Genomic DNA, 24,758 nt, shown 5'->3' with positions numbered 1-24,758 from the left:
TGTTGCACGTGCGTGTCCCGTATGTGTGCATGCGTGCATGCATGAGCCAAGAAAAGCAAGACAGAACCACATTGGGAATTTGGGATAGAGTTGTAAGTTACAGTACAGTACGACAGTATTCATACACACATACCACAAAGCAATGGATTACGCCCAGCAGGACAGGTGGACAATAGAAGAGGAAGAACGGGGCGTGTGCGGTTTTGTATGCGTGTGTTTATTTTTCTACAATTGCATGGTTTCTCCACAATGGCTGGGAAGCATGCCAACCGATTATTCACGTGCCAAAAAACAAAAAATTCCAACGGTTTATATCTTCTGGTTGAATGAAGATGGTGAAATAACACAGATGGGTTCCAGGGTCTTGACCTCAGGGAGGTTTTTGGAATGGGTCGACAGTGCTCGCTCCCTAAGAGACACATAGAGAAGGTATCAGTGATCACAACCAGACACCACAGACATGAGCCACACGCACACAAGACCTGCACCAAACCAGACACCACAGACATGAGCCACACGCACACAAGACCTGCACCAAACCAGTCTAACCAGACACCACAGACATGAGCCACACGCACACAAGACCTGCACCAAACCAGACACCACAGACATGAGCCACACGCACACAAGACCTGCACCAAACCAGACACCACAGACATGAGCCACACGCACACAAGACCTGCACTCCTGCACCTGTCAAACGGTGCAGGAGTGAAGTCACTCCACGTATGTATGCGGCGAGGGCTTTCACTTCTAGTAATTTTTACTAGTTAACTAGTTGCCTAGTTTACTACCGTAGTTGTTTAACTAACTATTTTGTTTAAAAAAAAAGAAGAACAATATTTGTACATGATGTACTTTGGTGACTATAATCTAGCTGATCTTGATGCCTACTAGTACCAACGAGGTCAACTAGTGGATTTACTAGTCGACTAGTTGAATAGTCGACTAAACTCAACAAAACGCTCCTTTAATGTGAACACATTGAGTTTGCTTTATTTTGTATGAAATGAGAAATACAAAGAAAGTCAAATCTTGATCCGACTTGAACTCCATAACCCCATCTACGGAGTGTGACTCTGCCATGTATTCATATTATGTGGCAATAACACTGACGCTTAAAAGACATCCTGTCATGGCTGCTTCCGCCACGTCTCTGTTGGACAAATGTTCCTCCAGCTAAACAATGTCCTCTCTCTCTCTGCAGGGGCCTCGCTCATCTGCACCCAATCACAAGAATTATCTGGTGGAGAGATGCACGGCAGCAGAGCCTATGTATGAGAGCCTGTGCACATGAGCGCGTTCCTTTGTGTGTATAGTATACATACAGTGCCGTGTGCGCCAGGGCCAAATTAGCCATTGGGCCAATGGGGCCGTGACCCAGGGGCCCTTGGCTCTCAGGGGCCCTTTGGGGAAATTGGACCGCTCTGTACTGGGCTTGAAGGCCTGAAGCTCCTGGGTACCTTCATTGGCCATTGATTTTGTAAAATTTTGGTCAAAAAGTTGATAGAAACTAGAAAAATTTGCGCGCACGAGCGCTATGGGGGTGTACCGGCCCAGGGGCCCTTGTGGGCGGTAATCCGTCCGTGTGTATACTTGTGTGTCACCAAACAAACAAAAGGTTTAGGGGTTAGGGTTAGAGTTTTCCCTATATTTTATACTTGGTTGTGTGGCACAAATAGCTGATCTACAAGCCCACAACTGTTACCTACTGTTACCAACTGTTACCTAACTGTTATCTACTGGCATGTAGATCTGCAATTTTCACAACTTTAAATGTTGATGTCCTCACAGGTATAGTAATACAAACGCGTGCGTGTGTGCGTGTGCGGAACAAAGCACAGAGGCTATTGGCAAACACCTCCCTCCAGTCTTTATTAGTCATCTCTCTTGCTGGTTTGGAAGAGCAGTCCGGCGCCTTGGGAGTCAGCCACACAGGGCAGACAGACAGACGAAAGAAGTAAAACAAAAAAAAAAACAACGATGAGACTCCAGGCCATGTCCAAGAAGTCTCAGCATTCTCTGAAAGTCCTAAAGTTGCTCACTGGCAGGACGACAGCTCCCCCAGGGATTGGCAGATGTCCTAAGGAAAATTAGCCCCGTGTGCTGCTGGATATTCTGCTGATCTTTACACAAAAAAGACCCTAAGCCTAAAGTCTGCATTTTTTTGTTCTTTGGATTGCAACCGCAAGGGAAACCCAGAGAGTACCTTGAAGAACTCTTGTCTGTCATGTAGTGTTCATTACTGGCTCTTTTTGGCTATGGAGGACCAGAAACTTCCATAACCTGAAACTTTCCAGAACCCACAAAGTTCTTTTTTCTTTTCTTTTTTTTAACGTTTCCATTATAAACAGAACCACCCCTGAAAGGGAACGTACGTCATTAAAAAAAGTAATTAAAAAGCCAATCTACAAGCTCACAACGGGTCACATCACAACGCGTTGTAAGCTTATAAATTACATCAGCTAATTATATCAGCTATTTTGGATTTTCTTTTCTTTTTTAAGTATAACCTTATTTGAAAGCCATAGCGTAGGTAGGTATAATATTAACTGTACATGTTCGTAAGGATTACATTAGATAATTGACACTGGGTGAAAAAATGGGTTGCAAAATCATGGGATAAAATTGAAAAAGTGTTAGGGTTAGGGTTAATTTACCTGATTAAAGAGGTCCTTGTTGAGTCCCCTCCACTCATGCCCTTCAGACGGCAGGTTAACGTCTGCATCCCACGAAGACATCCTTCTGTTGTGGAAAGGCCATTTTTAAAGCATTTCATGCCTGCTTTCTATGAATGTTCTGCTTGAGCTGCCATGCTGCAGGCATCCCTGCAGATGGATGTTGTTGTTCGAAAGGCAAGCACAGGATGGGCTTTAAAATTACAGGGTTTCTCTCATTCTGTTTCTGGCCCTGACCAGGCCCCATATTTCCACAATGCTCCCATCTTTGTCTCTGGCAGGGGATGTGTGCAGGCACTTTGCTGTTGGTGTAACACTGTACTGTGTTGTTATTGTATTGCATTGCTACTTAGACAAGTGGAATTTAACGATAGGTTGATTGGTGCTATTATCTGTGTATCGTATCTTTCTTTTGGACTGCTGCTGGGAGTATTTTATTATTTCCTGATGTCCGTTGTGCTTGTTGCTATACGTCTGCTGCAAATGTCTGCTGCTGATTGCAACGTGTAGGGAGATATGTGACATACTGCACATTGTGTACATGACATGTGTAGTAATTTATTTTTTCATCAGTCAATCAACGAGACCCACATCATTCCTTGGCTTAGGTCCTCCATGTGGTCTCTCAGTTACGTCCACATCAATCGATCAATCAAGGAGCTCGTTCTTCAACGTCTGTCTAGCCTCTTCTCATGCCTTATGTTGCCTTCACGCGAGGCAGTAGCCCTGGTCCAGTGCTTATAGCGAGTCTCTCACTAACGCCCTGACGGGAATGCCTCTGCGCACACGGGTAAAAATTCCACTGCTGTGTGAGGGGTCCAACTTTACCGAAATTAAAACAAAACTACTCCGCTAATCACCGAAACAAAGCCTGTTTTGTGTTGGTGAAAGTCTATTCTCCAGGCTGGGAAGCCTCTCAGTTCCCCAGCTTCTCTCTAAAATGCACTATTGTTGTCATGAAATAGAATGCATCCAAGTGGATCTGTGCAGGCACAACCCGGAAATGCTGTAGTAGAAGAAGTTACTCTGTCCAGTACATTGCTTTATTAAAATCAAACAAAGTGCATTTTAGAGAAAAACTGGGGACCTGAGACGCTTCCCATCCTGGAGAATATACTTTTTCCTAGGTCTAGCAGGCTTTGTTTCGGTGAGTAGCTACCTGGTTTTGTTTATTTTCAGGAAATTCTAAACCCTAGCACGACAGTGGAAAATTTTGCTAGAGAGCAGTGGAGGCGGTCCCCACAGGGTGTTAGTGAGAGACTTGCTAACGCGCTGGACCAGGGCTAACGAGGCAGATACAAAGATCACAAGATATTTGTCGCTTTGTGTATCTGTTGCTCATGCAGTCGTGACGTCATCAAGTGTGCGTCCGTAGGTCCGTAGTGGTGTGTGTCCTTGCAAATATAAAGTTGTAGCTTTGTAACTTTGCATCTGGAAGTTGAACCCAGCTCAGCTTCAATTCGTAGCTTTTGCAGCAGCTACAAACGTCGGATGCGTCTTTGCATCTTCATGTCGCTGGCTTCCATTGACAATGAATGGTAGACTGTATCTTTGCATCTGCCTGTGTGAACGCAGCATTAGTTATGCTTGGTTGCGTGCCATGTTGCCTGGCGAAAATAGCCGGTGTACAAGCTTTCAGCGCTGGGAGCTTGTAGATCTGCTATTTTCGTCGTGCAACTATAAATAAATCACCCTTGTACCTGTCACAGCAGTGAGCGTCAACGTCCTGCACGTGTCTGTCACCCTGTGAAGTCTTCATCGGCTCCTTTTTCTCCAAGATGTTGACCTTTTGTATCAGAGCGTCCCTCTCCTCTGTCAGAGAGTCTTTGAACCTGCAGCAAAGAGGAGTATCGAAAGTGGATCAAAAATCTCATTTCACCCACTTCTTTACACATGTAAACCTGTGACTAAGGGTGCGTTCGGAAATGCGCCCTGAACGCCTCTTGTCGTTCGTTTATTCAGTGCACTAGGTGCGTTGTCGTTCGAAAATCCAGTGCGTTGCGCACCAGGTGTGCCGAGTGCCCGCACTGAGCAACCACAGCTGTGGTCGTTCGTAAATAAGGCACACTGAACGCACTCTGTGACGTCACCACCCACCACACTCAACAAACTGACCACATTCCCGGTGCGCATTTCCGAACGCACCCCAAATTGATTCTGATTCTGTACAAACTACACACATCCAACAAGACTAGACTAGGTGTTAGATACAAAAGGCAAGACATTGAAATAATATAAATATATATATATATATATATATATATATATATATATATATATATATATATATATATACTGAACCTCAACGGTAGGGGTGAATCATCAATCAATACAGAATCTATTAATTTGAGTAGTTTTATTTTATAATAATTATAATAATCTACTGATTACTATTTACTGAAACTGAAACTATTTGTTTCTATGTTATTAGTATTACAATATGAACAATTTTTGTTTTATGACTAGTCTGTAAACCTAGCAATATCAAGATGTCTGTTTGTGTTCAGAGCACCTGTGATGAACATTTACCACCATTTTGTACTTAATTTTCCACTGTAATTTTATGGTCTAAATTAATCATCTATAATCCTGGATTAATCTAATAATATAAAAATAATAAATCTACAAATTGGCCGGTAATTCATTATGAAAATAATCACCAGTTGAGGCTTTACTCAGCTGGTATTCATTGGGCCTACACCCATACTCAGCATACAGGCTTTCTTATAGTTTAAAATTATTTATTTTAAATCGTTTCTCTTTTCTCTGCTCTCTGAAATTAGAGGTTCATTAGAGGCCCATCTAAAATAAACCTCGAGACACAAATGTAGTTGTATTAACCAGTACTTAAGCACAATTTTGGGGTACTGGAGGTTACATTTACATTACAAGTGTATATATGTCCATTTCTCCAAACTTCTAATCCATATTGTACTTTTAAATCCACTAAAACTATTTGAATATGTTAGCGGTTACTTTGTAGATTTTGTCTATAAAAAGTCTATAAAATAATAGCCGTTTTACAAGTGGACCCATGACCATGAGGGTCGGTCCATTTGGTTAAATCTTTAATTACAATGTGGGTTACATTAGTACACAAACTCAGTTAAATGAACACTCAGGATTTGACACTATAAATGAATCTAGTTAACAGGGGTTGCCCAGGGCTCCAAACCTTTCTTTTTTCCTCTACTATATCTCTTCGGAATGTTCACAGAATGTTCCCTCCATAATATGGATGCTATCTTGTGCGGTTAATGAACTTGATCAGACACAAGGGCGTCAGTCTCCTCCGCCATCGCTGTGTGAATGTGTGAGTGAATGTAATGCACATTGTAAGGCACTTTGGATAAATAGAAAATACATTTAAAGGAAAATGCACCAAATACACCAGGAAGTGTTGTACTAAGTGGGCCTGAGGCAGCATGGCTCTCACCCATTAACCTCTGCGTCTGCTGCTCTGACCATGCCAAAAGGAATATTTGGTCAGGGAGTTAGTTGGTGAGCGGTGTGATATTATATGGGCATAATTTCTCACAGGAGAAATTAATTCAGCTGAAACAACCTGGTAAAGTAAACTTGGTCTGTACCCAACGTGGTTGGGCTAAACATTTAAGGAACACATGATTTTCATTTATTTCAAATGTTGGGCCTCCTATGTGGATTTCCTTGCTGCCAGGTGGAAACCTTGTATGTCCAAAACCATTCCTTTTGTAATTATTATTTTAAAAACCTTGAAAAATGGTGAATATAGCCGATCTAGCACATTGCTTTGCGTTGCGGTGTGAGCTTGAGTTGACATATGGAGATACGTGGTTTCTACCCGACGGCAATGATTTGCATGCCAGTAAGTTGGAACCCCTGCCCGTAATTATAGGACAAAGGGCAATGCCTGTCTGTCTGTCTGTCTGTCTGTCTGTCTGTCTGTCTGTCTGTCTGTCTGTCTGTCTGTCTGTCTGTCTGTCTGTTGATCTATTGAAGATTCTGACCTTCAAATGTACATCATTTTTGTTTTGATTGTATTGCTGTATTGTTGTATTGTTCTTTCTGCTTTGGCAATGTAAACGTATGTTTTCTCATGCCAATAAAGCCCTTTGAATTGAATTGTCTGTCTGTCTGTCGCCCGCCCGCCCGCATGTTAGCATAAGATGTTAGTTCTCCGGTGTGTGTGTGTGTGTGTGTGTGTGTGTGTGTGTGTGTGTGTGTGTGTGTGTGTGATGCGTGCGTGCGTGCGTGCGCACCTCTTGACACCGCAGATCCAGTAGCGCTGCTGCACACACAGCCACTCAAATTGCTCCGCCGTCTCTTGCAGCTTCCTCAGACTGCCCTCGTTTTCCTGCTGCAGTTCCCTCACCTCACAAAGACACACAAAGGATTGTACGGTAAACGTGCGTGCGTGCGTGTGTGTGTGTGTGTGTGTGTGTGTGTGTGTGTGTGTGTGTGTGTAAATCTGAATTCAACTAACATTATTATGATCCCAAAGGACGAGTAGATGAATGAAAGCAGTCAGTGTGAATGTTGGTGTAACGGAGTATTCACAGATCCTAGGGGTCCTTGAGAGAGTTCCAGCTGTCCCCAGCTAAATGATAATTAGGAACCCTTAAGGGTCTGTAACTCAGAGAGTGTACAAATGTAACCAAATACATTTGGTTCCATTTGTACACTCTCAGAGTTAAAAAAATAACTTTGATTTTACAATATACATTGGGGTCCTGGAGATATAAATGCCATTAAACGGGGGACCGTAGCCTAATGCGGGTCAAACTGGGGGTCCTTTGATTGATTGATTGAAATATTTATTAACAGTTTGTAGAATTACAGTACATTTCAAGCACAAACTCAATACAAAGACTGTTAACTGTGAGTGGACAACGCAATTAAGCGTTACACTTGTTTACAACAGGGTCCACATTGTTCAATTCATCAAAACATTTAGAGACATACAAATAGACACTTCTATGTAATTAAAGAACAGAACAGGAATTCATCATATAGGAAGCAAAAGGGGAAAAGATACATATACAGTGAGGGGAAAGGGGAGGGGGGATTCAGATTTTACAGAGGCCTGTTTAGAATTGCAGCCATCCGTAGGTGCCCTTTGAGAGCGGTTTTGAAGGAGTCAAGGGATTCACATGTCTTAATGACTGTTGGTAGGGCGTTCCACATTTTGGTGGCATAGGAGCGAAAATAATTTAGTCCCTTGTTTGTGCCGAATCTGGGTTGTACATGGTTTGTTGCACTCCCTCTGGTGTTGTGGGTGTGGGTGTTTTGGGATGTCTGGAGCCTTGTTTTAAGGGCCTTTGAGGTGCTGTGGTACCAAGAGGTGGATGCATAGTCAAAGAAACCTTGAAATTAAACTGGTTGAGAATCACTGCTAGAGATGTAAAAATCTTCTCTTATTGGAGGTCCCCAGCATATCTTTTTCAAATGGGGGTCCGCGGGCTAATTAGTGTCAATTGTGCCTTGACATGAGAACGTTTGGGAACCACTGGCCTAGAAGACAAAATGATAAAAGGAGGGAGAGAGTGGACGAATACAGTATGTTTACCCTGGTGCCCCCTAGTGGTATTATCTGGACATAGTTTCAGTCTATATTTTAGGCACATGATGCTTTTCCAAGCACCATGCTCAATGTGCTTTCCACAAAACACCAAGCAAGGGAAACACATTATAAAATCCTAAAGAAGTAAAACAAATAACAAATACAATTACAGTGCATCACCTCGTTACAGCTGTGCTCAGTGTGTACTCATAATGTTGGTGTGTAGGACAGTGGTTCTCAAAGTGGAGTCCGGGCACCCCCAGGGGTCCTTGAGGGAGTTCCAGGGGGTCCCCAGCTAAATGATAGTTAGGAACCAAATGAACCCTTATGGTTCTGTAACTCTGAGAGTGTACAAATGGAACCAAATTGACCCGTTATAAATTGGGGTCCCAAAATGCCGTAAAATGGGGGTCCGTAGCCTAATCAATGCAGGTCCTTGAAATTAAAATGGTTGAGTCATTGCCAGAGTCGTAACAATCTTCTCTTATGGGGGTCCCTGGCATATCTTTTCAAATGGGGGTCCACGGCCTAAAGTGTCAATTTGGGGGTCCTTGACATGAAACAGTTACTGGTGTAGGAGTTGTCCCCTCACCTTGGTTTGGTAGCTGCTATGTAGGTCCTCCAGCTCGGCTCTCTGGTCTTTGTTTATCTTCTGAAGGGCCTCCAGCTCCGTGGTTTTGCTGTTGGTTTCACACAAATGGATTATGGTCAAGAAAACTAAGCACTGGTGCAAATAGCCCAATGTTTAGGGCACGTTAGCTCGTAGTAGTGGAGGAGCTTAGGGAGAGATAAGGGATATTTTTGCTAAAATGTGTCTAAAAGCGTCCAATTCATTAGTGATTTATAGCTAGGGCGCCCGAGCCGGCGACCTTTGGGGTCACCACAGCGGCCTAATGTATATGGCCCACCATTAACAGTCTATATAAGGCAAAAATAATTTCATTATGTTTTAAGTAGCATGTGACGTGTCAAACTAGGGGGTTTTCATGATTCTGATCCATTCCAAGCATTAGTTTTGCACAAAAAACACTCCTTGGGCTAAATTCGGCCATAGCCACTTGCCCAAATGTGCCCACATGTGATGACCTAATCACATTTGGGCACATGATGCCAGCTCGGGCGCCCTAAGCTAAATCATTAGAGCATGCATGCCCTGGGCTACTTCTGTGCAAAAATTGGTGCTTTTAGATGAATTTGTGCAAAATATCCCTAAGCTCCTCAACTATAGTGTACCACATAGGCTCTAATGCCTGGCAGTGACTAGTGAGTCCCCCGGTTCAATTCCCGGCCCAGCCAGACCATTTGCTGCATGTCACTCCCTTATTCTTCATTTTGTCTCTCTTAAAATCGAGTAGAAAATCCCCCAAAATAACATGTATATAAATAGATGGTATAATAAATGCTCAGGTTATAAATTGGTATATATAATTGCTATATATTTTTCTTTTATGAAGAACAAAAAAGAGGAAAGAAAAAAAACAGACCAAAAGAGAAAAAGAAAGCCCTCATACTAGAATAAAATAGTAAGATAATACAATAATAATAATTTTATTGTAATAAAACAACAGCATCTGAAATGAAGTCAACCACATCAGTGGTATCCTGTCCATTAGGTGTTTCTACTCAAATAACGGATGAGGGGGAGCCAAACCTTGTCAAATTGTCTCTCTTTTTTTTGTGTACTAGTCCTTTCACTTACCCAAAGTTTAAATGCAAGTACGAGATCTTTCTTAGGATGTGTTTGGAACTTTGGATACATTCCACTTTCATAACTCAAGCGGGTCAAGGGGCAGACAGCACAGGGGGCTAGTGGGTAACCGTACCGCATCGGTACAATTCTGATGGTATCAGTGCAGTTTGCAATCACAGATAGAGAGCATGCAAAGTTCATTTTCAAATGGTTTCCTGAGATTGTTTAACCTTTCTTGGACTCAGCATATTGTCCTTTAATTGTAGCAAACTCCACCCATCTGGTCAGTATGTGGACTAAACATTTAGGTTATTTTAGGTTTCTATTGAACGTATAGGATAGACAGCACATACTGTATACAGTACATACAATATATACAACACACACACACACACACACACACACACACACACACACACACACACACACACACACACACACACACACACACATACATACATACATACATACATACACACACACACACACACACACACACATACATACACACACACATAGTCTCATTAGTCTGTTTAAAGAATGCACAAGGCACAAAACAGCTGCTCTACAGCTATGCAATAAGTTTGTGGGGAAGTACATTTTTTAAATATATATATGGCAATAATGTGTTAATGTTTTCCAAGGCACACCTGGACTTGTCTCACAGCAGTGAGTTCACATTTCACGTACTGTACAGTACATTATTGAGCATGTTCGCCTACCCAAGGGAGGGGTAACTGGGGGGGGGGGGGGGGGGCGTTTAGAGAAATGAGGCGCAAATTAAGCTTGTTTTGAGCCAAAAAGAAGAATCCGAGACATTACGATTGACAGCATAAGCCAGCGGAATTCATTTCATTTCATTTTTTTCCCATCACACCACAACCTCTATGACCGCAACCGGAGTGTTCGAGCACCTACAGAACACAATTCTGAACCGTAATCAATTTATATTCAAACAGGCCTCAAACGGTGAACTCTGCACAGAGGGAGGGGGGAGGGGGTTGGACCAGGAGGCGTCAAAAGGCAAAATCGGCGGTAAATGAGTGATATTGTGATTATATGGATGGATGGCCATCTCTTTGATGCTTTGTATTCATTCATGTATTCATTGCTTTTTACAAATTGATTGAAATGTGATAATTTATTCAAATGGCCTCACGACCTGTTGCACCTTTTCCTCGTCAACAAGGAGTGCATGTCTGTGCTTGTCTGTGTTAGACTTTTGTCTGTGTATACATACAGGTGGTGTTACCACTTGTCAGCAGATGCCTGAGGAAAGTCCATGAAAATGTATTATCTATTGAGACAGTGTGAGGGTTCCTCTGTTTTATTTCAATGTCAGCTCTACCAACGCACTGGTCCCTGAGCCTACAGCCAGGGGGGGAAAAGGCTTTGGTTTACATTATAAATCTGTCAAATCTATTACAGCGGGCGTGCACGGCACGCCAAAGGTTCCTTGAGCAAGACACAGAAGTTCTAGAAACCCGCCCTAACTATTCCTGATGAGCAGGTTGGTGCCTTGCATGGTTTGCTGTGCTGTCAAAGGGTGAGTGCTGTAAAGCGTTTTGAATAGAGGTGCCAATATATTCTGTAAATACATAATTTACAATTTGTCACATCTATTGTCCGTGTGCTGTGACTCTGAACCTGAGACATCTAGCTATTGGTTACCTGTCTAGATTTTATGATAATTCTACCACCACACCTCTCTGGATATCTGCCATAAAATATCTAAAGTAACCCTGAAGTTAGTCTCATTCATCATCACAGCAGTAAGCATGGGTCACCCCTGGAAGCACTGTGCGATAACGTATTCTGATACTAAGCCAACTTCCCTAATGCTCCGCGGGGGATTTGAGGTCAGCAAATTGATGGGGAAGTTCGCTGCCGCTTTGGAGGGTGTGCACATTTCTGCTGACTTTAAAATCACAGATCTGAACTCTGATGTTTTTTCAGTCAACCTTGTGGCAACATTACAAGCTGAAGACCTGTTCTGCCTGTTTGCGGATCAGCTGGTGACAGCTTCACTTGGCCTGACTTTGTGGGAGATGGTAATCAAAAAGGTGGGGGAGCGTTTCATTAATTTGAATGTTTCTTTGCGTAGACTACCGGTAGTACGCACCCTTATCTAAGCTAGCGTTGGTCCTTTTCTCGCCTACTTTTTGCTTGGTTTGAACAGCTGGGCGGAATGAATGTATGTATTTAAATCAAACTGCTGCCAATATAATATGTCTTATGACAACAGGGGAGATATACACTTTTGTATTTCCAAACCCTTCTTTCACATGTCTAAGCTATCATGGGCCCTAGCAGGAGGGCTGCTTGGAATGTTGGGCCCCACAAAGGACAGTTTTCATGAAATAATATGATCAGAAAGATTGTTGCAGAAAGATCTTTGAGGGCCACGTCAGGACCTTGGGAGCTTTATCACCTTTTTTTTTCAGGGCCCTGGGAGAAGTTATGTGAAAAGTCCAGGAACCATTATGCGCCACCAGCCTACCTGTACAGCTCCGCCTGCAGGCTTTCTGAAAGTGCAGCTCTGTGCTGAGCCTCAGCATGGAGCTCCATGACCAGGCTCTCCAACTGTCCCTCTGTGCTCTGCAGACACAACAGCTCTGCGTTGACCTGCTCCAGTTGGCCCACCAGAGTATGATCCCCTCTAGAGCTCTCCACTGGCACCTGCCTCACTTGCTGCTGCAGGAACTCTACCAGCTCCTGGAGAAGAGGTAATGCAAGGAACTAGTTTTAATACAGTAAGTCTTACACGCACAGGCATGCATTGGCAAAATAATGGAGTGGCCTACATGTAATACAAGGGAGACCCTGCATGTGCGCGGAGGGATATTCCACTGTGTGTCATACGCTCAATATGTCAGTTTGTCACCTCCTCCTTGACATTCAATAAATCATGATCTTTTGTGGCCAGATGTAATTTCCTGGGGTCTAGTAGGACTATCGTAAATAACAATAAAGAAATTGCTGTGTAATGTTGTAAAAGAAAAATACATATTTAGCCACTTGAATGCCCCCCTGTCAAAAACGAAAGACAGCAGCAAAAATAAATAAATAAAATAACACTCATCTTTTACTATCTCTAATAACGTAAAATATGAACCATGGTTGAAAAAAACCCAAAGTTGTCCTTTAAGGTAGTCAGCACGCACACAGCAATATACATTTTAAAATTCAGGCATGGACTTATTAGGCTATGTGTCATTCTAATGTGGTTATATAAATGCATGTTGGAAACCTCCACCTCTGGCTACAGTAGCAATAGATGGGGCAAGTCCAGACGTGATCAACATGAAAAACATCAACTAACTCCAAAGTGGAGCCTCCAGCCCATGCAGGGACCGCCGAGGTAGCCTCTTGGAAAGAAGAAGAAAATTCATAATATTGTTGTTATCCCTATTTTTTATTGGGAATGTCATTATTGTCAAAATCTTTCAAAAATCTTCAAACATTTTAGCAAATAGCAAAAGAATAGCGAAAGTATAGCGTGTGAGCTGCTTGAGGATCGTCTATTTTCATTTTTTCATAGGTTATGGCTATTTGGGGGTCCTTGGTATAGAACGGTTTGGGAACCCCTGAACCAACAATCCCCCTCCCTTGCTTTCCGAGGTAGCTTTTGAAGCCTTGAGCAGTGCTTGAGTACATGGTACCTAACCCCCACCGTGGAGCTGTCTGTTATCTCTGCTAGGCAGTTTCCAGGTGTGGAACTGGAATGACTGTTGGGCAAAAAGAGTGTTAGAATAACGTGCCGGCTCAGCAGAACCTTATTGAATAATTAGAGGGCAGGAATATGGTGGCATTAAAATGGAATTTGTTAAGTCACTTCATTATATTTTATAAGAGAGAATTATATGAATTATGACCTAAACAAGAGCAGCTCACAAAGCGAATGGCAATAAAAGCATACATTACATGCAATGTCAACACTGGGCACTTAATTGCAATGTAATTATAGTAATTGCAGTCTAGGTGGCCAACTGGCACTGCTGTGGGTTATGTGCCTGTGCAGATCCCAAGAAATAGCAAGTATATGGAGTTACTGGAGTATTTCCAATTTCCGTTCTTTTGCTTCTACTTCACTACATCTCAGAGGGAAATATTGTACACTACAATTATTTGAAACCTTTAGTTACTTTTTAGATCTGCTATTTTCAAAGGATTTACATTTTTTTTTATACATTTTTGAAAACTTGTGAAATGGGACATTCTGCATGAGTACTTTCTACTTTTGGTACATTTTTATACCAATACTTTTGTACTTTTACTCAAGTAAATTTGGAATTCCTGACTTTTACTTATAGTACTTAAGTAAAACAGTACTTTTTTTTCCACCACTGAGAAATTGGTGAGGTTGGACTGAGGTTAAACGTCACTGACAAATGAAAGCTGTTTTCGCACTGGAAAGCGGTTGGCTGCCAACCTAATGATTGCTTCATGACAGGCCTGCAATTATAACAGCACATTTCGAAGGTTAACATGGAACCAAGTGTTCCTCTGCGGGTCCCAGTGTGGTCAATTACTAGAGTCAAATGTAGAGGTTTCATTCCATTTCATTCGACTACTACGTATTCACTCTGGAAGAAAGGTCACTGCCTGTAATTCGCCAAAATGTCTCAAATTTAAAATATAGCTAAAGACCTGCTTGTGTGCAGAGACTTGAAGATGCTTTAACTATAATATGAACCAGTGGTGTATTCTACTTTGAGGGAAGCAATGTTGATGTATTTGTACTTTACTTGAGTATTTACAATTTCCCATACTTTTACTTCTTTATTTATATTTATATTTTTATTATTTTTATATATACGTGTATTATCGTGAGAACGATGGCTTCCATTTTCGCATTGCAACTTTTCAGGAATGGAAAGCCTGCCGTTTCTATTAACTTGGATTCTCCACTGATGTCACTGGTGGACGGGTTTCTGAACTGACCACAGCCCTCCTATGAGACACAACGAATAGAAAATAATTGTGCTATTTTATCATGATCATTAGTGAGGACCAATTATATGAAGATAGGTATAAAAGTGGTGAAGAGGTCCTTAAATTAACAAAAAATAAGATTATACGTGCCTCGCGCATCGGGGGTCCCCGATTACCCACACTTAAATGACCTGTTTCTGCTGCAGCATGCTGCTGAGCTGACCATGTGAGACCCTGTGCTGTACCTGTTGCTGCTGCAGCATGCTGCTGAGCTGACCATGTGAGACCCTGTGCTGTACCTGTTGCTGCTGCAGCATGCTGCTGAGCTGACCATGTGAGACCCTGTGCTGTACCTGTTGCTGCTGCAGCATGCTGCTGAGCTGACCATGTGAGACCCTGTGCTCCATGTTGATGTTCTCCTGCTGGAGGAGACGAGAGGCCATGACTTCCAGATCCTTCTGCAGGATCCTCTGCATCTCCCCGGACACCAAGCACTCCCTCTCCAGTAGCACTGTTAACGCACAGAACAAAACACTGAGATTTATTTGGGGTTTTTTTCTGAACCACTGTACTTCCAATTTCCAATAGTGTTACTTCTACTTTGTACTTTTACTCCACTACAATTATCTGAAAACTGTAGTAGTTACTTTGGAGAATTTAATTTTGATTAGAAAACATATCTTAACCACTTCAACCCATATACATTTCGGCCATTTGAAAATAGCTAATCTACAAGCTCACAATGTGTCGCGATGCAACCCTTTGTGAGCTTGTAAATCTGCTATTTTCAAAAGATTTTGTACACATTTTTAACTTGTGAAATGGCACATTCTGCAATGAGTACTTTTACTTTTATTAGGCCTGAGGCCAATTCTAAAAACGCCTCTAAATCCTTTTTCCGCCTCTAAAAGGTTTTCTGAAAAACTGGGTTCCCGCCCAGAATGGGTTAAGTACATTTTGATGCACATACATTTTTGTACTTGAGTAACCAGTGCTTAAGCCACGTAAAAACGTCAAACTCAACGCGTGCACACACACACACACGCGTTGAATTTATTGGGTTTATTGGGTTGGGCGCTTCAATGCATCATTGCAGAAGTGGGGATTGGCAGACAGTGCGGCATGTGAGTGCGGTGCCCCTGAGCAGACCGCCAACAATGTCATCTTCACCTGCCCCTTACACAGACCACCCTCAGAAGCCAGCCTCTTTGACCTGGGACCAGAGATGCGGGCGTGGCTCCGCGACACCGAGTTGAACCTCTAACGTTACACGAAAGAAGAAGAAGACACACGCCGTCTTTATTGACATTATGGCTCATATTGAGATGAAGTATAGGCATGATCGGCATGTAATTTTTTTTAATCCAATCTCCCGCTAATGAAAACACTGATCGCATCGCTAGTAGGCCTCATTGGTCCTCCGCAGAGCCGGGGGGCTCGATTAGTTTCACCTTCACCAAAACAACAAGACCGCCCCTTCTTCGCTCTGGCTGGCAGCTCCTGGTGTCTTTGGCAATGTCCTGCAAATCTCATTCTCCTGGCTGGTATTTTCTGGCTCACCCTTGGGCCTTGGCTAAATCAAGTACAACTTCATTTTTTTTCAATCAAGGTTCATGGTTTAGGACTTTAGGTTGTTATTAGAGAAAGTAAAAGAGTGTTCAATCTTTTTCATTTGCTGCTGTCTTTCGTTTTAGCAATTTTTTACAGGGGGGCGGGGGAATTCGAAAATGGGGCTAAATATGTATTTTTTTGCTAAATGTTATAGCGATTTTAATTTTATTTACTATAGTCCTACTAGACCCCAGGAAATTACATCACAAAAGATCATAGGATCTACTGAATGTGAAGGGGGTGACAAACTGACATGTTAAGCCATATAAAACAGTATGGCAGCCCCTATAGTACCCCCCTTCACATTCAGTAGATTCTGTGATCTTTTGTGGTCAGATGTACATTTCTGGGGTCTAGTAGGACTATAATAAATAATATAAAAAATAAATCGCTATAAAAGTTTGTAAAAGAAAAATACATATTTAGCCCCATGTTCGAATCTGTTACATCATCTTTTACTTTCTCTAATAACAACCTAAAACATCATAACATGAACCTTGGTTGAAATAAACTAAAGCTGTCCTTTAATTTTGTGATCTTGTAGAGTAGACTTGCTATTTCTGCCTATAATGTCCACTCCAGAATAGGGAGTTATGACACTAGGGTTAATTTGGTTAAATAGTACTAATACACAAGGTAAAACTTTTCATTGACCTCCCAAAACGTCCCTGTTGCGTTTAAAACCTACCTTTCTCGTGTGCCAGGCGGGTACACTTGGCCGTGAGGTATTGGATCTGGCTGTAGTCTTCATCCCTGTGCGCTCTGAAAAACTTCTTCATCCCCGTCTTGCTTTTAACTGTCCCTTAATGTCTCCCTCTCTGCAGCTCACCTGTGTCCTGCTCAAACGTCTCCGCCCTTTCACATGATCCGCAGGCGGGACAGGCGGCAGGCCCTGGATTTACTGCCTTCATCTAGGTCACACATACAGTACTGTTTCTCCCTTTCAATGGTTAAACCATGTATCTACTCGTTCCGTCTGGTCTTAGAGAACACGTCGCGTGCACTTGGAACACACCTACAAAGGGCAAGTTTAAGCATTAATCCTGTGTGGGTGTTTTCACAACATTAAGGCATGGTAGTGTGTGAGTGCATGGAACTTCATGGTGTAAGCTGTGTACACAGGGATAGTAGGCTTTGACACTGTGACCTTGTGTGCATGTGTGTGTGTTTCATATTTGCATTTTGCAAATTGCATATTTAACATTAGTTCGCATTTTCACCGAACTGCAGCAGCTGGGGGATATACAGTATGTTATCTGAAAATCGTCCCTCCCAGGCAGGGGTGAAATAGGCAGGCATGTTGGATCTGGCAGGAGAGGAGACACATCAGGGTGGTATCTTAACAACTGTGCCCTCAGGTCAAAACACTCATTGAAGATTGCATGACCAATTCCATTTAGGAAAATCCCACTGGTGCCAATGCATGGCTTTTATTTTTACAATATGCTCTGGCCTGTGTGACCTTTTACTTTCCATAGTTTATTGCACAAGTCATAACTATAAAATCTCATCAGCCAGTAAGTACCAGTTAAGAGTACTTACCCTGAGAGAATAACCAAACTGTTCTCACAAGCATGAAAATAAGAATACAATTCAGAAGATTGCCCTTCGTAGCTTATCATAGACTGTGTTTAATGGTTAAGTTAAACCTTTTCTTCAAATTCAGCAAAATGTTTCACCTTATATTGACAGTTACACATCAATTTGTATAAAGGCACAGATCCATTTGAAACAACTGTTTGGTCTATAATGTGGAGATGTCAAACATCCATGAATTGCTCTCACTTGCTAGCGCAATGTCTTACCAGCTGGGGGAGACAAGACCTCAGGTTAATGTTAGGTAAATGCAAAAGATTCCTGGAGATCCCCAGGAATCTTTCCATCGTTGCCATGTGTCATTAGCTTGTAGATGTAGGTTCACCTATTTTCAGTGAATGTTTGCAGAATACTGGTATAGGGTGACTGACTGACTCTGACATGCATTGTTTTTTAAACAACATAACTACAATGTCTTTAAACTGTAAAGTAAGGATGAGGTCAGGTGGGTAGTTAGAGTAATATGCATTTACATAATGTCCATTCAAAACTAAAGTGTCCTGATTTATCAGTGGTATAACCTTGAAATGTCAATGTGGTAATTTAAACAATACAAAAAGGAGAGGATGTTCAAAAATGGCATTTATTTAAAAAAGAAAATAAAACAACCATGCTGACTTGTTTCTTTAAAACAAAAGTTGAAGATAGAAAATAGCCGTGGACATCTACATAAAAGCATCCTAACAAAAATCAATAAATAAAATATTCTTTTCAGATCTGTGAAATAACATAAGTTTAAAAAGAAATTGACAAACGCATTCCACATATACATCGCCCAGATTTTGTGACATTTTCAGGTTAACTTCAAGAGCTGAACATCACTGACTTGAACGGCTTATAATCACATTTTGATCATTTACATTTTAGGGGTCATATTACAGACATATCTTAAATCACAAGTTATGATAGGACCGGTCTAAGATAGGATTAACAATTTAAGAAGCAATTCTCAACTAGTGTTAGAATAGGAAATTTGACTTAGGAACTGTTTTCCTAAATCAAATTACTTTGGGTACAAAACATAAGATATAGGACTTCAGTCTGTTTTTGAAATACACCCCTCAATGATCATAATAGATATGCCTATATCCCACTACAAATGGGTCAGTTAGCTCCAGTTCAAACTGTTACATTATACAAGAAATACGCAGGTCAACTGTTTGTATTTAAGCTGGTTAAATAAGGTCATATTTATTATTTATCCTTTTCAGCTAACACAAAAATATGTTGTCAGTGTGTAGCTGTCAATTACAATCTACATTGAGTCTGTGATCTCTGGAAAGTTTCAGCTCGTTCACAAATCTAACCAGCATGGAAATGAAAATAGTAAATTCCCCAGAGCTTTGAATTGCTGCTGTAGAGAACCTTTGGTGAGTTTAGTTCCAACATGAGATAACCTCCATTGGAAATGTGACACGTCTTATCTTACAAAAAGAAAAGTTTCTTTAAAATTAAAACATTTCCCTTTTTGTCTGATAAAAACACTAAGACTGAATTCTCCAAGTCTTTTTTTCTATTGTTTTTCCTTCCAAACTGCTTACTTACTTACAATATATAACACTTTGGACTCCAACTCTTTATTTAGAGAGAGGGTTTAGTTTGACTTCTTCCAGAGATCACATATTCACACAGAACTGTACCATCTGTGAAAAAAAGAAGAAAGAAACAAACCTTTAAAACCCAGATCATCCATTCAAATGACCAGGGCAACAGATGTTTAATATCACTAACTGGAAAGCCACACCTGACGAACAAGTTAACCGACCCTGACAGGCCTATAGCTACAACATATCACATGCGAGTGCACAGATTTCTCTAATCTTAAGAAAACAATAGTCGTTTTAATTGTCAGAGTACAGACCAAAAACCACAAGCTTTCGTTCACCCTCATGGGGTATAAGGTGGAGTGACAAATGTGGACTTGTGCTTTCGCAGAACTGGATTCAGATTTTCAACTTTTAGGCCAAGGCTGTTTGAACACAATGAAGGGCTGGATTGAATACAGGATCTATCAGGTTTTATTTGAATACTTATGGGCTATTAAGTGTTATACGTAATACGTATTCCAGGTTATAGCTTTGCTAGGCTTCCCATACTACTCTTACCTTAATATAAAATGTTTTTTTTCTTAGTCCAGTCAACAAGCCGTTTATGGCAACAGCGGAAGCAAGAACTATCACAGTAAAAATGCCAAGTTCGGTAGAACAAGGGACTCTGGGGGGAGAAAGCAGGATGTAACAAATCAGCATCTGAGAAATGCAGAGTCCTAGTAATTGGATCTCACTGATTTAAAATGCATCTGAACCATCCCTTAAAATTACTTAAACAACAGCCTTGAGGGCAAGAAAATGACCACGACAACCCCTCACCTTTCAGACTCAAATGCTACTTTAAGGACAGTTAAAAACTCTCAATAAATAAAAGTAAGGAGGATATCCGATGTGCCATAAGCAGTTAGTTCTCATGGGTCCTAGATACCAGCAAACAAGGATGGAAAACTGCAATGTCACATTAGAATTGATTGGAGACCATGTTTAAAACCACGGAAATAAAATAAAATAAAAACATTCCTGCACTAAGAAACACCATTCCATTGGTTCAATCCTGGGGTTGCAAATTAACGGTCGAACAAAAACGTGATTCCTTTAATTAAATACTGAACGACATGTGGCACTGAGCCACACCACTTCTTAGTGGGGATGAAAGTGGATCACTATATTACGTTGTCATTTCCATTCACGTTTAGCTGTTACAAAGGCCTGTGCTGACTAGAAACATCTTGAGTTTGTGTCAGCTAGTGGTGGAAAGGCAGATAACTGATTTGCGTGCTCCAGTGGCTCATCTGGTAAGAGCACACCACATAAATGTCTCCTCTTTCCTGCAGTTGCCCAGGGTTCGAATTATCCAAACCTCTCCACCCTTTCTTGTCTCTCTGTTTAACAGTCTCCATCAAACTAAAGCAGTAATGCAAGTAAAACTTAAAAGAAAACAAAGAATACTGCTGATTCACACTCAACCCCCGGCATTCGGACAAGGTAAGCACACCTGCCTCTACTCATAACATATCTTATTAACAGGACATCCACTAAAAAGAAAAAAACAGACATCAGGCAGCTTTGCCCTGTTCTTTTGGTCAATACAGATCATTGCTGACGTTCAACTGGATAGTTATTAGGGCTGTCAATCGATCAAACAACTAATTAATTCCATTTTTCCTAATCACATATGAATCAAACTACCACCAAATGAATGAGGAATCCACACAAGAGGTATATAAAATGAAATGCTATCGTTTAATGGCATAAATATCATTCATAAATGGCCATTAATTAACAAATGAAGCAGATTTGAGTTGATCAGTTTGGAGAAGAAACCAAACAGTTTTCTTTGGATTCAACTCTAATCTGATCCATGCATGACATTTAAGTCTATTAAACATTGACAGTCAAATGCGTGTTTCGGCCTAAAATAAACAGCAGATCTTAAATAAACTGTGAGACAACACAGAAGGTGATATATGTGTTTCAATTTTGAAAAATAGTATACTGAACTGTCCCCGGGGATCGTCTTGTCTCACTTCCTGAGCTGCGGCCAATGTCAAATCACACCGCTAAAACAAATAACACTTCTGGTCGTACACTTGAAATTGAAACACGTCACTAGCATGAATTGCATTATTTATGTTTCATTAACACGTCAAACATTTCAAAGTAATTTAATGTGTTAGCGCGTTAATATTGACATCCCTAGTTTTTATTTTTTCGTCTTTCTTTATATTCTTGCGCAGAAAACAATAGCAACAATCTGCATTTGTCAGCTCACTACTCTCCAAATTACAGCAACAGCAAAGCAGGAAAATAAATAACTTCGTAAAAAAAAGAACTTTCAAAGTCAACATTTCCCATCCAATTTGTATCAGTTTAACTAAAATGCTTTACAGTTTACAACAAAAAAAGAAAAACGTATTGCACTGGATTTGTGTATCTATGGATGGGTGGTCATATAAATAAGAGCTGCAGTAGTAACAATAATAAAATTAACGTTAATAATAAAAACAGTTCAGACTAAGGTCCCCCGCCCACTCCCTGTGTCGTTTACCACTGCTGCCAACTGAAGTCGTCATTGGATCCGAAGACGAGAAAGAAGCCCAGGATGGTCGCAAAGATGACCATGTTACCCGTTAGCACAAGCGCACACGCCCCCCAGGCAATCTGCAAATCACACATTAATAATTCATGTTAACAATGCTCCCACATTATGCCGCCTGGAAGTGCATATTTAGGCTAAAATCTTATCAAAGGGCTTTAAGCATGGCGATTTGATTTCACACCAACATTTTCAAAATGGCCCAACTACAGTTCATTGCACAGCAGAGCTTACACTGGTCACCAGCCAATAGACTATAGAGGGTATGCAAGTGACATCATCATCATACCCGGAAGTTATGCAGGAATGCCTGAGTGACAAAAAAACTACTTTCTGGCCATGACAGCCCATACATCCAAACAGAAAAGTTCTATTTTACTGAATTAAATTACTTTAAACAACATTAAATTCACTTTGCCACTCGATTTGCCATTCACTTTATGCATGCGCAATACCCTCTATTGCTTGTACATTTGTGTGGGTGCAGCTATTTGCTTTGCTTTTCCAGACACATTTTTTTGTAAAATAGCACAGATTCCATCCATCTCGTTATCCAATTTCCTGCAGTGCAGATTGATGAAGTTAATCTCATTTAAATGTATTTTCTAACATTTTGCAATAGCCAATGCAGAATTGTTTTACTTACAGTACTGCCCTAAAGCAGAATAAGAAGCTCACTTACTACAGTAGCTCTAGCGAAAATGATAGGCAGGCCAAAGGCTGAGATGACGATCCCCGTCGTGAGGAATATGGCCAGCTCTTTGCAGGCATTACTGGCCGAGTCTGTGTCGTCAACCACTCTCCGAGAAATGCAATATGGGATTGGAGAGAGGATGTAGAAGAAGAGAAGGAACAGGGGCCAGTATGTGCTGCAGAGAAATAACAAGCGAAGAACAAACATTATTCAATGGCCATGGGCTCAATCCCCGTTTAGTAATTAGTAATTTCATAGCCCTGTAACCAATTGCCCTCTGTGATTATTTTAACCTAACCAACTAACTGTATCCACTTCAAGAAGTTCATACCATATTACAGCAGAAGTTAAAACATCTGGTTTAAACTTAAAGCTCCCAAAACGTATTCTCTTTCATGGCGCAACGTTTTGACCTCATCGTTCTTCGTCAGGCAAATTACTTAGCCTCGGCAGAATTCCTTTTCGGGTTTATGATCTGGTCGGGAGTGGATGATTTGGAAAGTACACTCACATTTATATTTATTTTGTATTTTAGAAATAGAATAATTTTATTGGAAAGGTATTATTCTTCCGGTTTGAGGGAAAGGAAGTTCTGGTTTAGAGGGTTTTAGGCCTGATAACTATAAAACAATGACTATGAGGTAAGATATCATCCGCTCCTGACCGAATCACACGGCAATTTAGTAACACAGACCAGGCTTTCGTCCGAGGTGGAAAGCCTGATGACGTGAGGTTACAAATTACTAGAAATCTGCATTCAGTTCCATGACTTATATCACTGTATTAATGGAAATTATAAAGAGACGTGTCCAGCTCTCTGAAATCTGCCTCATGCTCCATGGGGCAGTGGCAGCACTTACTTGTATACAGGGAGAGCACATCCCAACATGAGGAACATGAGACCAATGGCACCTCCAAAAGACAGGCTGATCAGAGCTGAACAGGGACACAAGAGTGGCACGATTAGCATTGACAGGGTGACAATGATTTCTTTGTGAACATGTGTGTAAATGTGACGCGAGTGAGAAAGACAAAGTGTGTGTGTGTGTGTGTGTGTGTGTCTCGAAAAAACATTAGTTTTGATGCAAAGGGGGGTGCCTGGCTAAGTATGTGAAAAGGATGTAATGTAACATCATCATGTGATGAATCAGCTGGTTTCACAAGTCAGCTAAAGCACAGCAATCCAGATCACGTTGGGATTACAGTATGTGAAGCCCTGCAGGGATGGATAGCTTACAACTAAACTAATGCATCTTGACGGGCCACATCTTGAGGATGCCACATCAGTGCCACCGCCTGCCTGCCACTTGCTGGATACATCAGTAGTTAGCTTTTGAGCTAATGCAGTCGCACAGAGAGTGAGACTGAGACTGAGACAGCCAGGCGTCTCGTCTGGAAGATTGGCTGGCTGCAGTAACAGCAACACAACAGCCACCTGGATGGCCTGGCTGAACCAAGATAGCTGATATGACTATGAGTTGTGTTTAGTAGCTGGTTATCCATGAAGTCTACATAAGTAGAAGACATCCGATCCAGTCGGGTTGTAGTACTGGCCTTGTGGCTAACGGCCGGGTTCCCTACAACACTACATGGTGTTTTAAGTCCATGATGGTGTGGCTAGTAGCAAGCTAATATAACGTAACGTCACTCAAATCGACTGTGGTTAACTGAAAAATAATGTTCCAGCTACGGGACAATTTTGAAAAGTGTACTTCAGTTACCTTTAATCCCGGCCATTTCTCCTCCTTCCTCGGCAGAAACGAAAGCTTCAAACGAAAGTAACGAACGCACTCACACAACCACGGTCGGAGAAACGACAACAATGCCCCCTCCTCCACTTCTCTACTTCACCACTACCACCACCAC

General features: G+C 41.4%; 2 protein-coding genes across 5 annotated transcripts; both read right to left on the bottom strand.

The window, feature by feature from the left end:
• Positions 1 to 196: 196 nt before the first annotated feature.
• Positions 197 to 17,398, bottom strand: LOC308323136 (uncharacterized protein). 2 transcript variants are annotated; one of them, XM_080774772.1, is made up of 11 exons: positions 17,145 to 17,398; positions 16,297 to 16,411; positions 15,199 to 15,356; positions 12,411 to 12,625; positions 8,813 to 8,900; positions 6,920 to 7,032; positions 4,379 to 4,510; positions 2,661 to 2,745; positions 1,862 to 1,918; positions 1,713 to 1,742; positions 197 to 409 (listed from the first exon to the last, which is right to left on the bottom strand). In XM_080774772.1, the coding sequence occupies exons 1-10, from the start codon at positions 17,205 to 17,207 to the stop codon at positions 1,740 to 1,742; spliced, it is 1,029 nt and encodes a 342-aa protein (XP_080630898.1). In that variant the 5' UTR covers positions 17,208 to 17,398; the 3' UTR covers positions 197 to 409; positions 1,713 to 1,739. The 2 variants fall into 2 exon arrangements, with proteins under 2 accessions (XP_080630898.1, XP_080630899.1); XM_080774773.1 differs by lacking the exons at positions 1,713 to 1,742; positions 1,862 to 1,918.
• A 1,223-nt stretch (positions 17,399 to 18,621) lies between these two features.
• Positions 18,622 to 24,757, bottom strand: LOC308322789 (leptin receptor overlapping transcript-like 1). 3 transcript variants are annotated; one of them, XM_080774241.1, is made up of 5 exons: positions 24,614 to 24,757; positions 23,753 to 23,828; positions 22,881 to 23,067; positions 22,151 to 22,263; positions 18,622 to 19,695 (listed from the first exon to the last, which is right to left on the bottom strand). In XM_080774241.1, coding segments are annotated over exons 1-5 (393 nt in total). In that variant the 5' UTR covers positions 24,630 to 24,757; the 3' UTR covers positions 18,622 to 19,694. The 3 variants fall into 3 exon arrangements, with proteins under 3 accessions (XP_080630367.1, XP_080630365.1, XP_080630366.1); XM_080774239.1 differs by lacking the exon at positions 18,622 to 19,695 and adding an exon at positions 21,323 to 21,662; XM_080774240.1 differs by lacking the exon at positions 18,622 to 19,695 and having other exon boundaries at positions 21,323 to 22,263.
• Between the last annotated feature and the right edge of the window lies 1 nt (position 24,758).

The sequence above is a fragment of the Protomyctophum bolini genome (assembly GCF_963924005.1).
Source record: "Protomyctophum bolini genome assembly, chromosome: 10".
Lineage (NCBI taxonomy): Eukaryota > Metazoa > Chordata > Actinopteri > Myctophiformes > Myctophidae > Protomyctophum > Protomyctophum bolini.
Note: the sequence above shows the minus strand (reverse complement) of the source record. Positions and strands in the feature narration are given on the sequence as shown.

Excerpts from the sequence above, each read along its gene's own strand:
- LOC308323136 (XM_080774772.1), bottom strand. The coding sequence starts at position 17,207 with ATGAAGACTACAGCCAGATCCAATACCTCACGGCCAAGTGTACCCGCC. Across the intron at positions 8,901-12,410 it reads CTGCAGGCGGAGCTGTACAG|CAAAACCACGGAGCTGGAGG; the intron begins GTAGGCTGGTGG and ends TGAAACCAACAG. Across the intron at positions 7,033-8,812 it reads ATAGCAGCTACCAAACCAAG|GTGAGGGAACTGCAGCAGGA; the intron begins GTGAGGGGACAA and ends TGTCTTTGTGAG.
- LOC308322789 (XM_080774239.1), bottom strand. Across the intron at positions 23,068-23,752 it reads TGTGCTCTCCCTGTATACAA|CACATACTGGCCCCTGTTCC; the intron begins GTAAGTGCTGCC and ends ATTTCTCTGCAG. Across the intron at positions 22,264-22,880 it reads TTTTCGCTAGAGCTACTGTA|ATTGCCTGGGGGGCGTGTGC; the intron begins GTAAGTGAGCTT and ends TGTGATTTGCAG.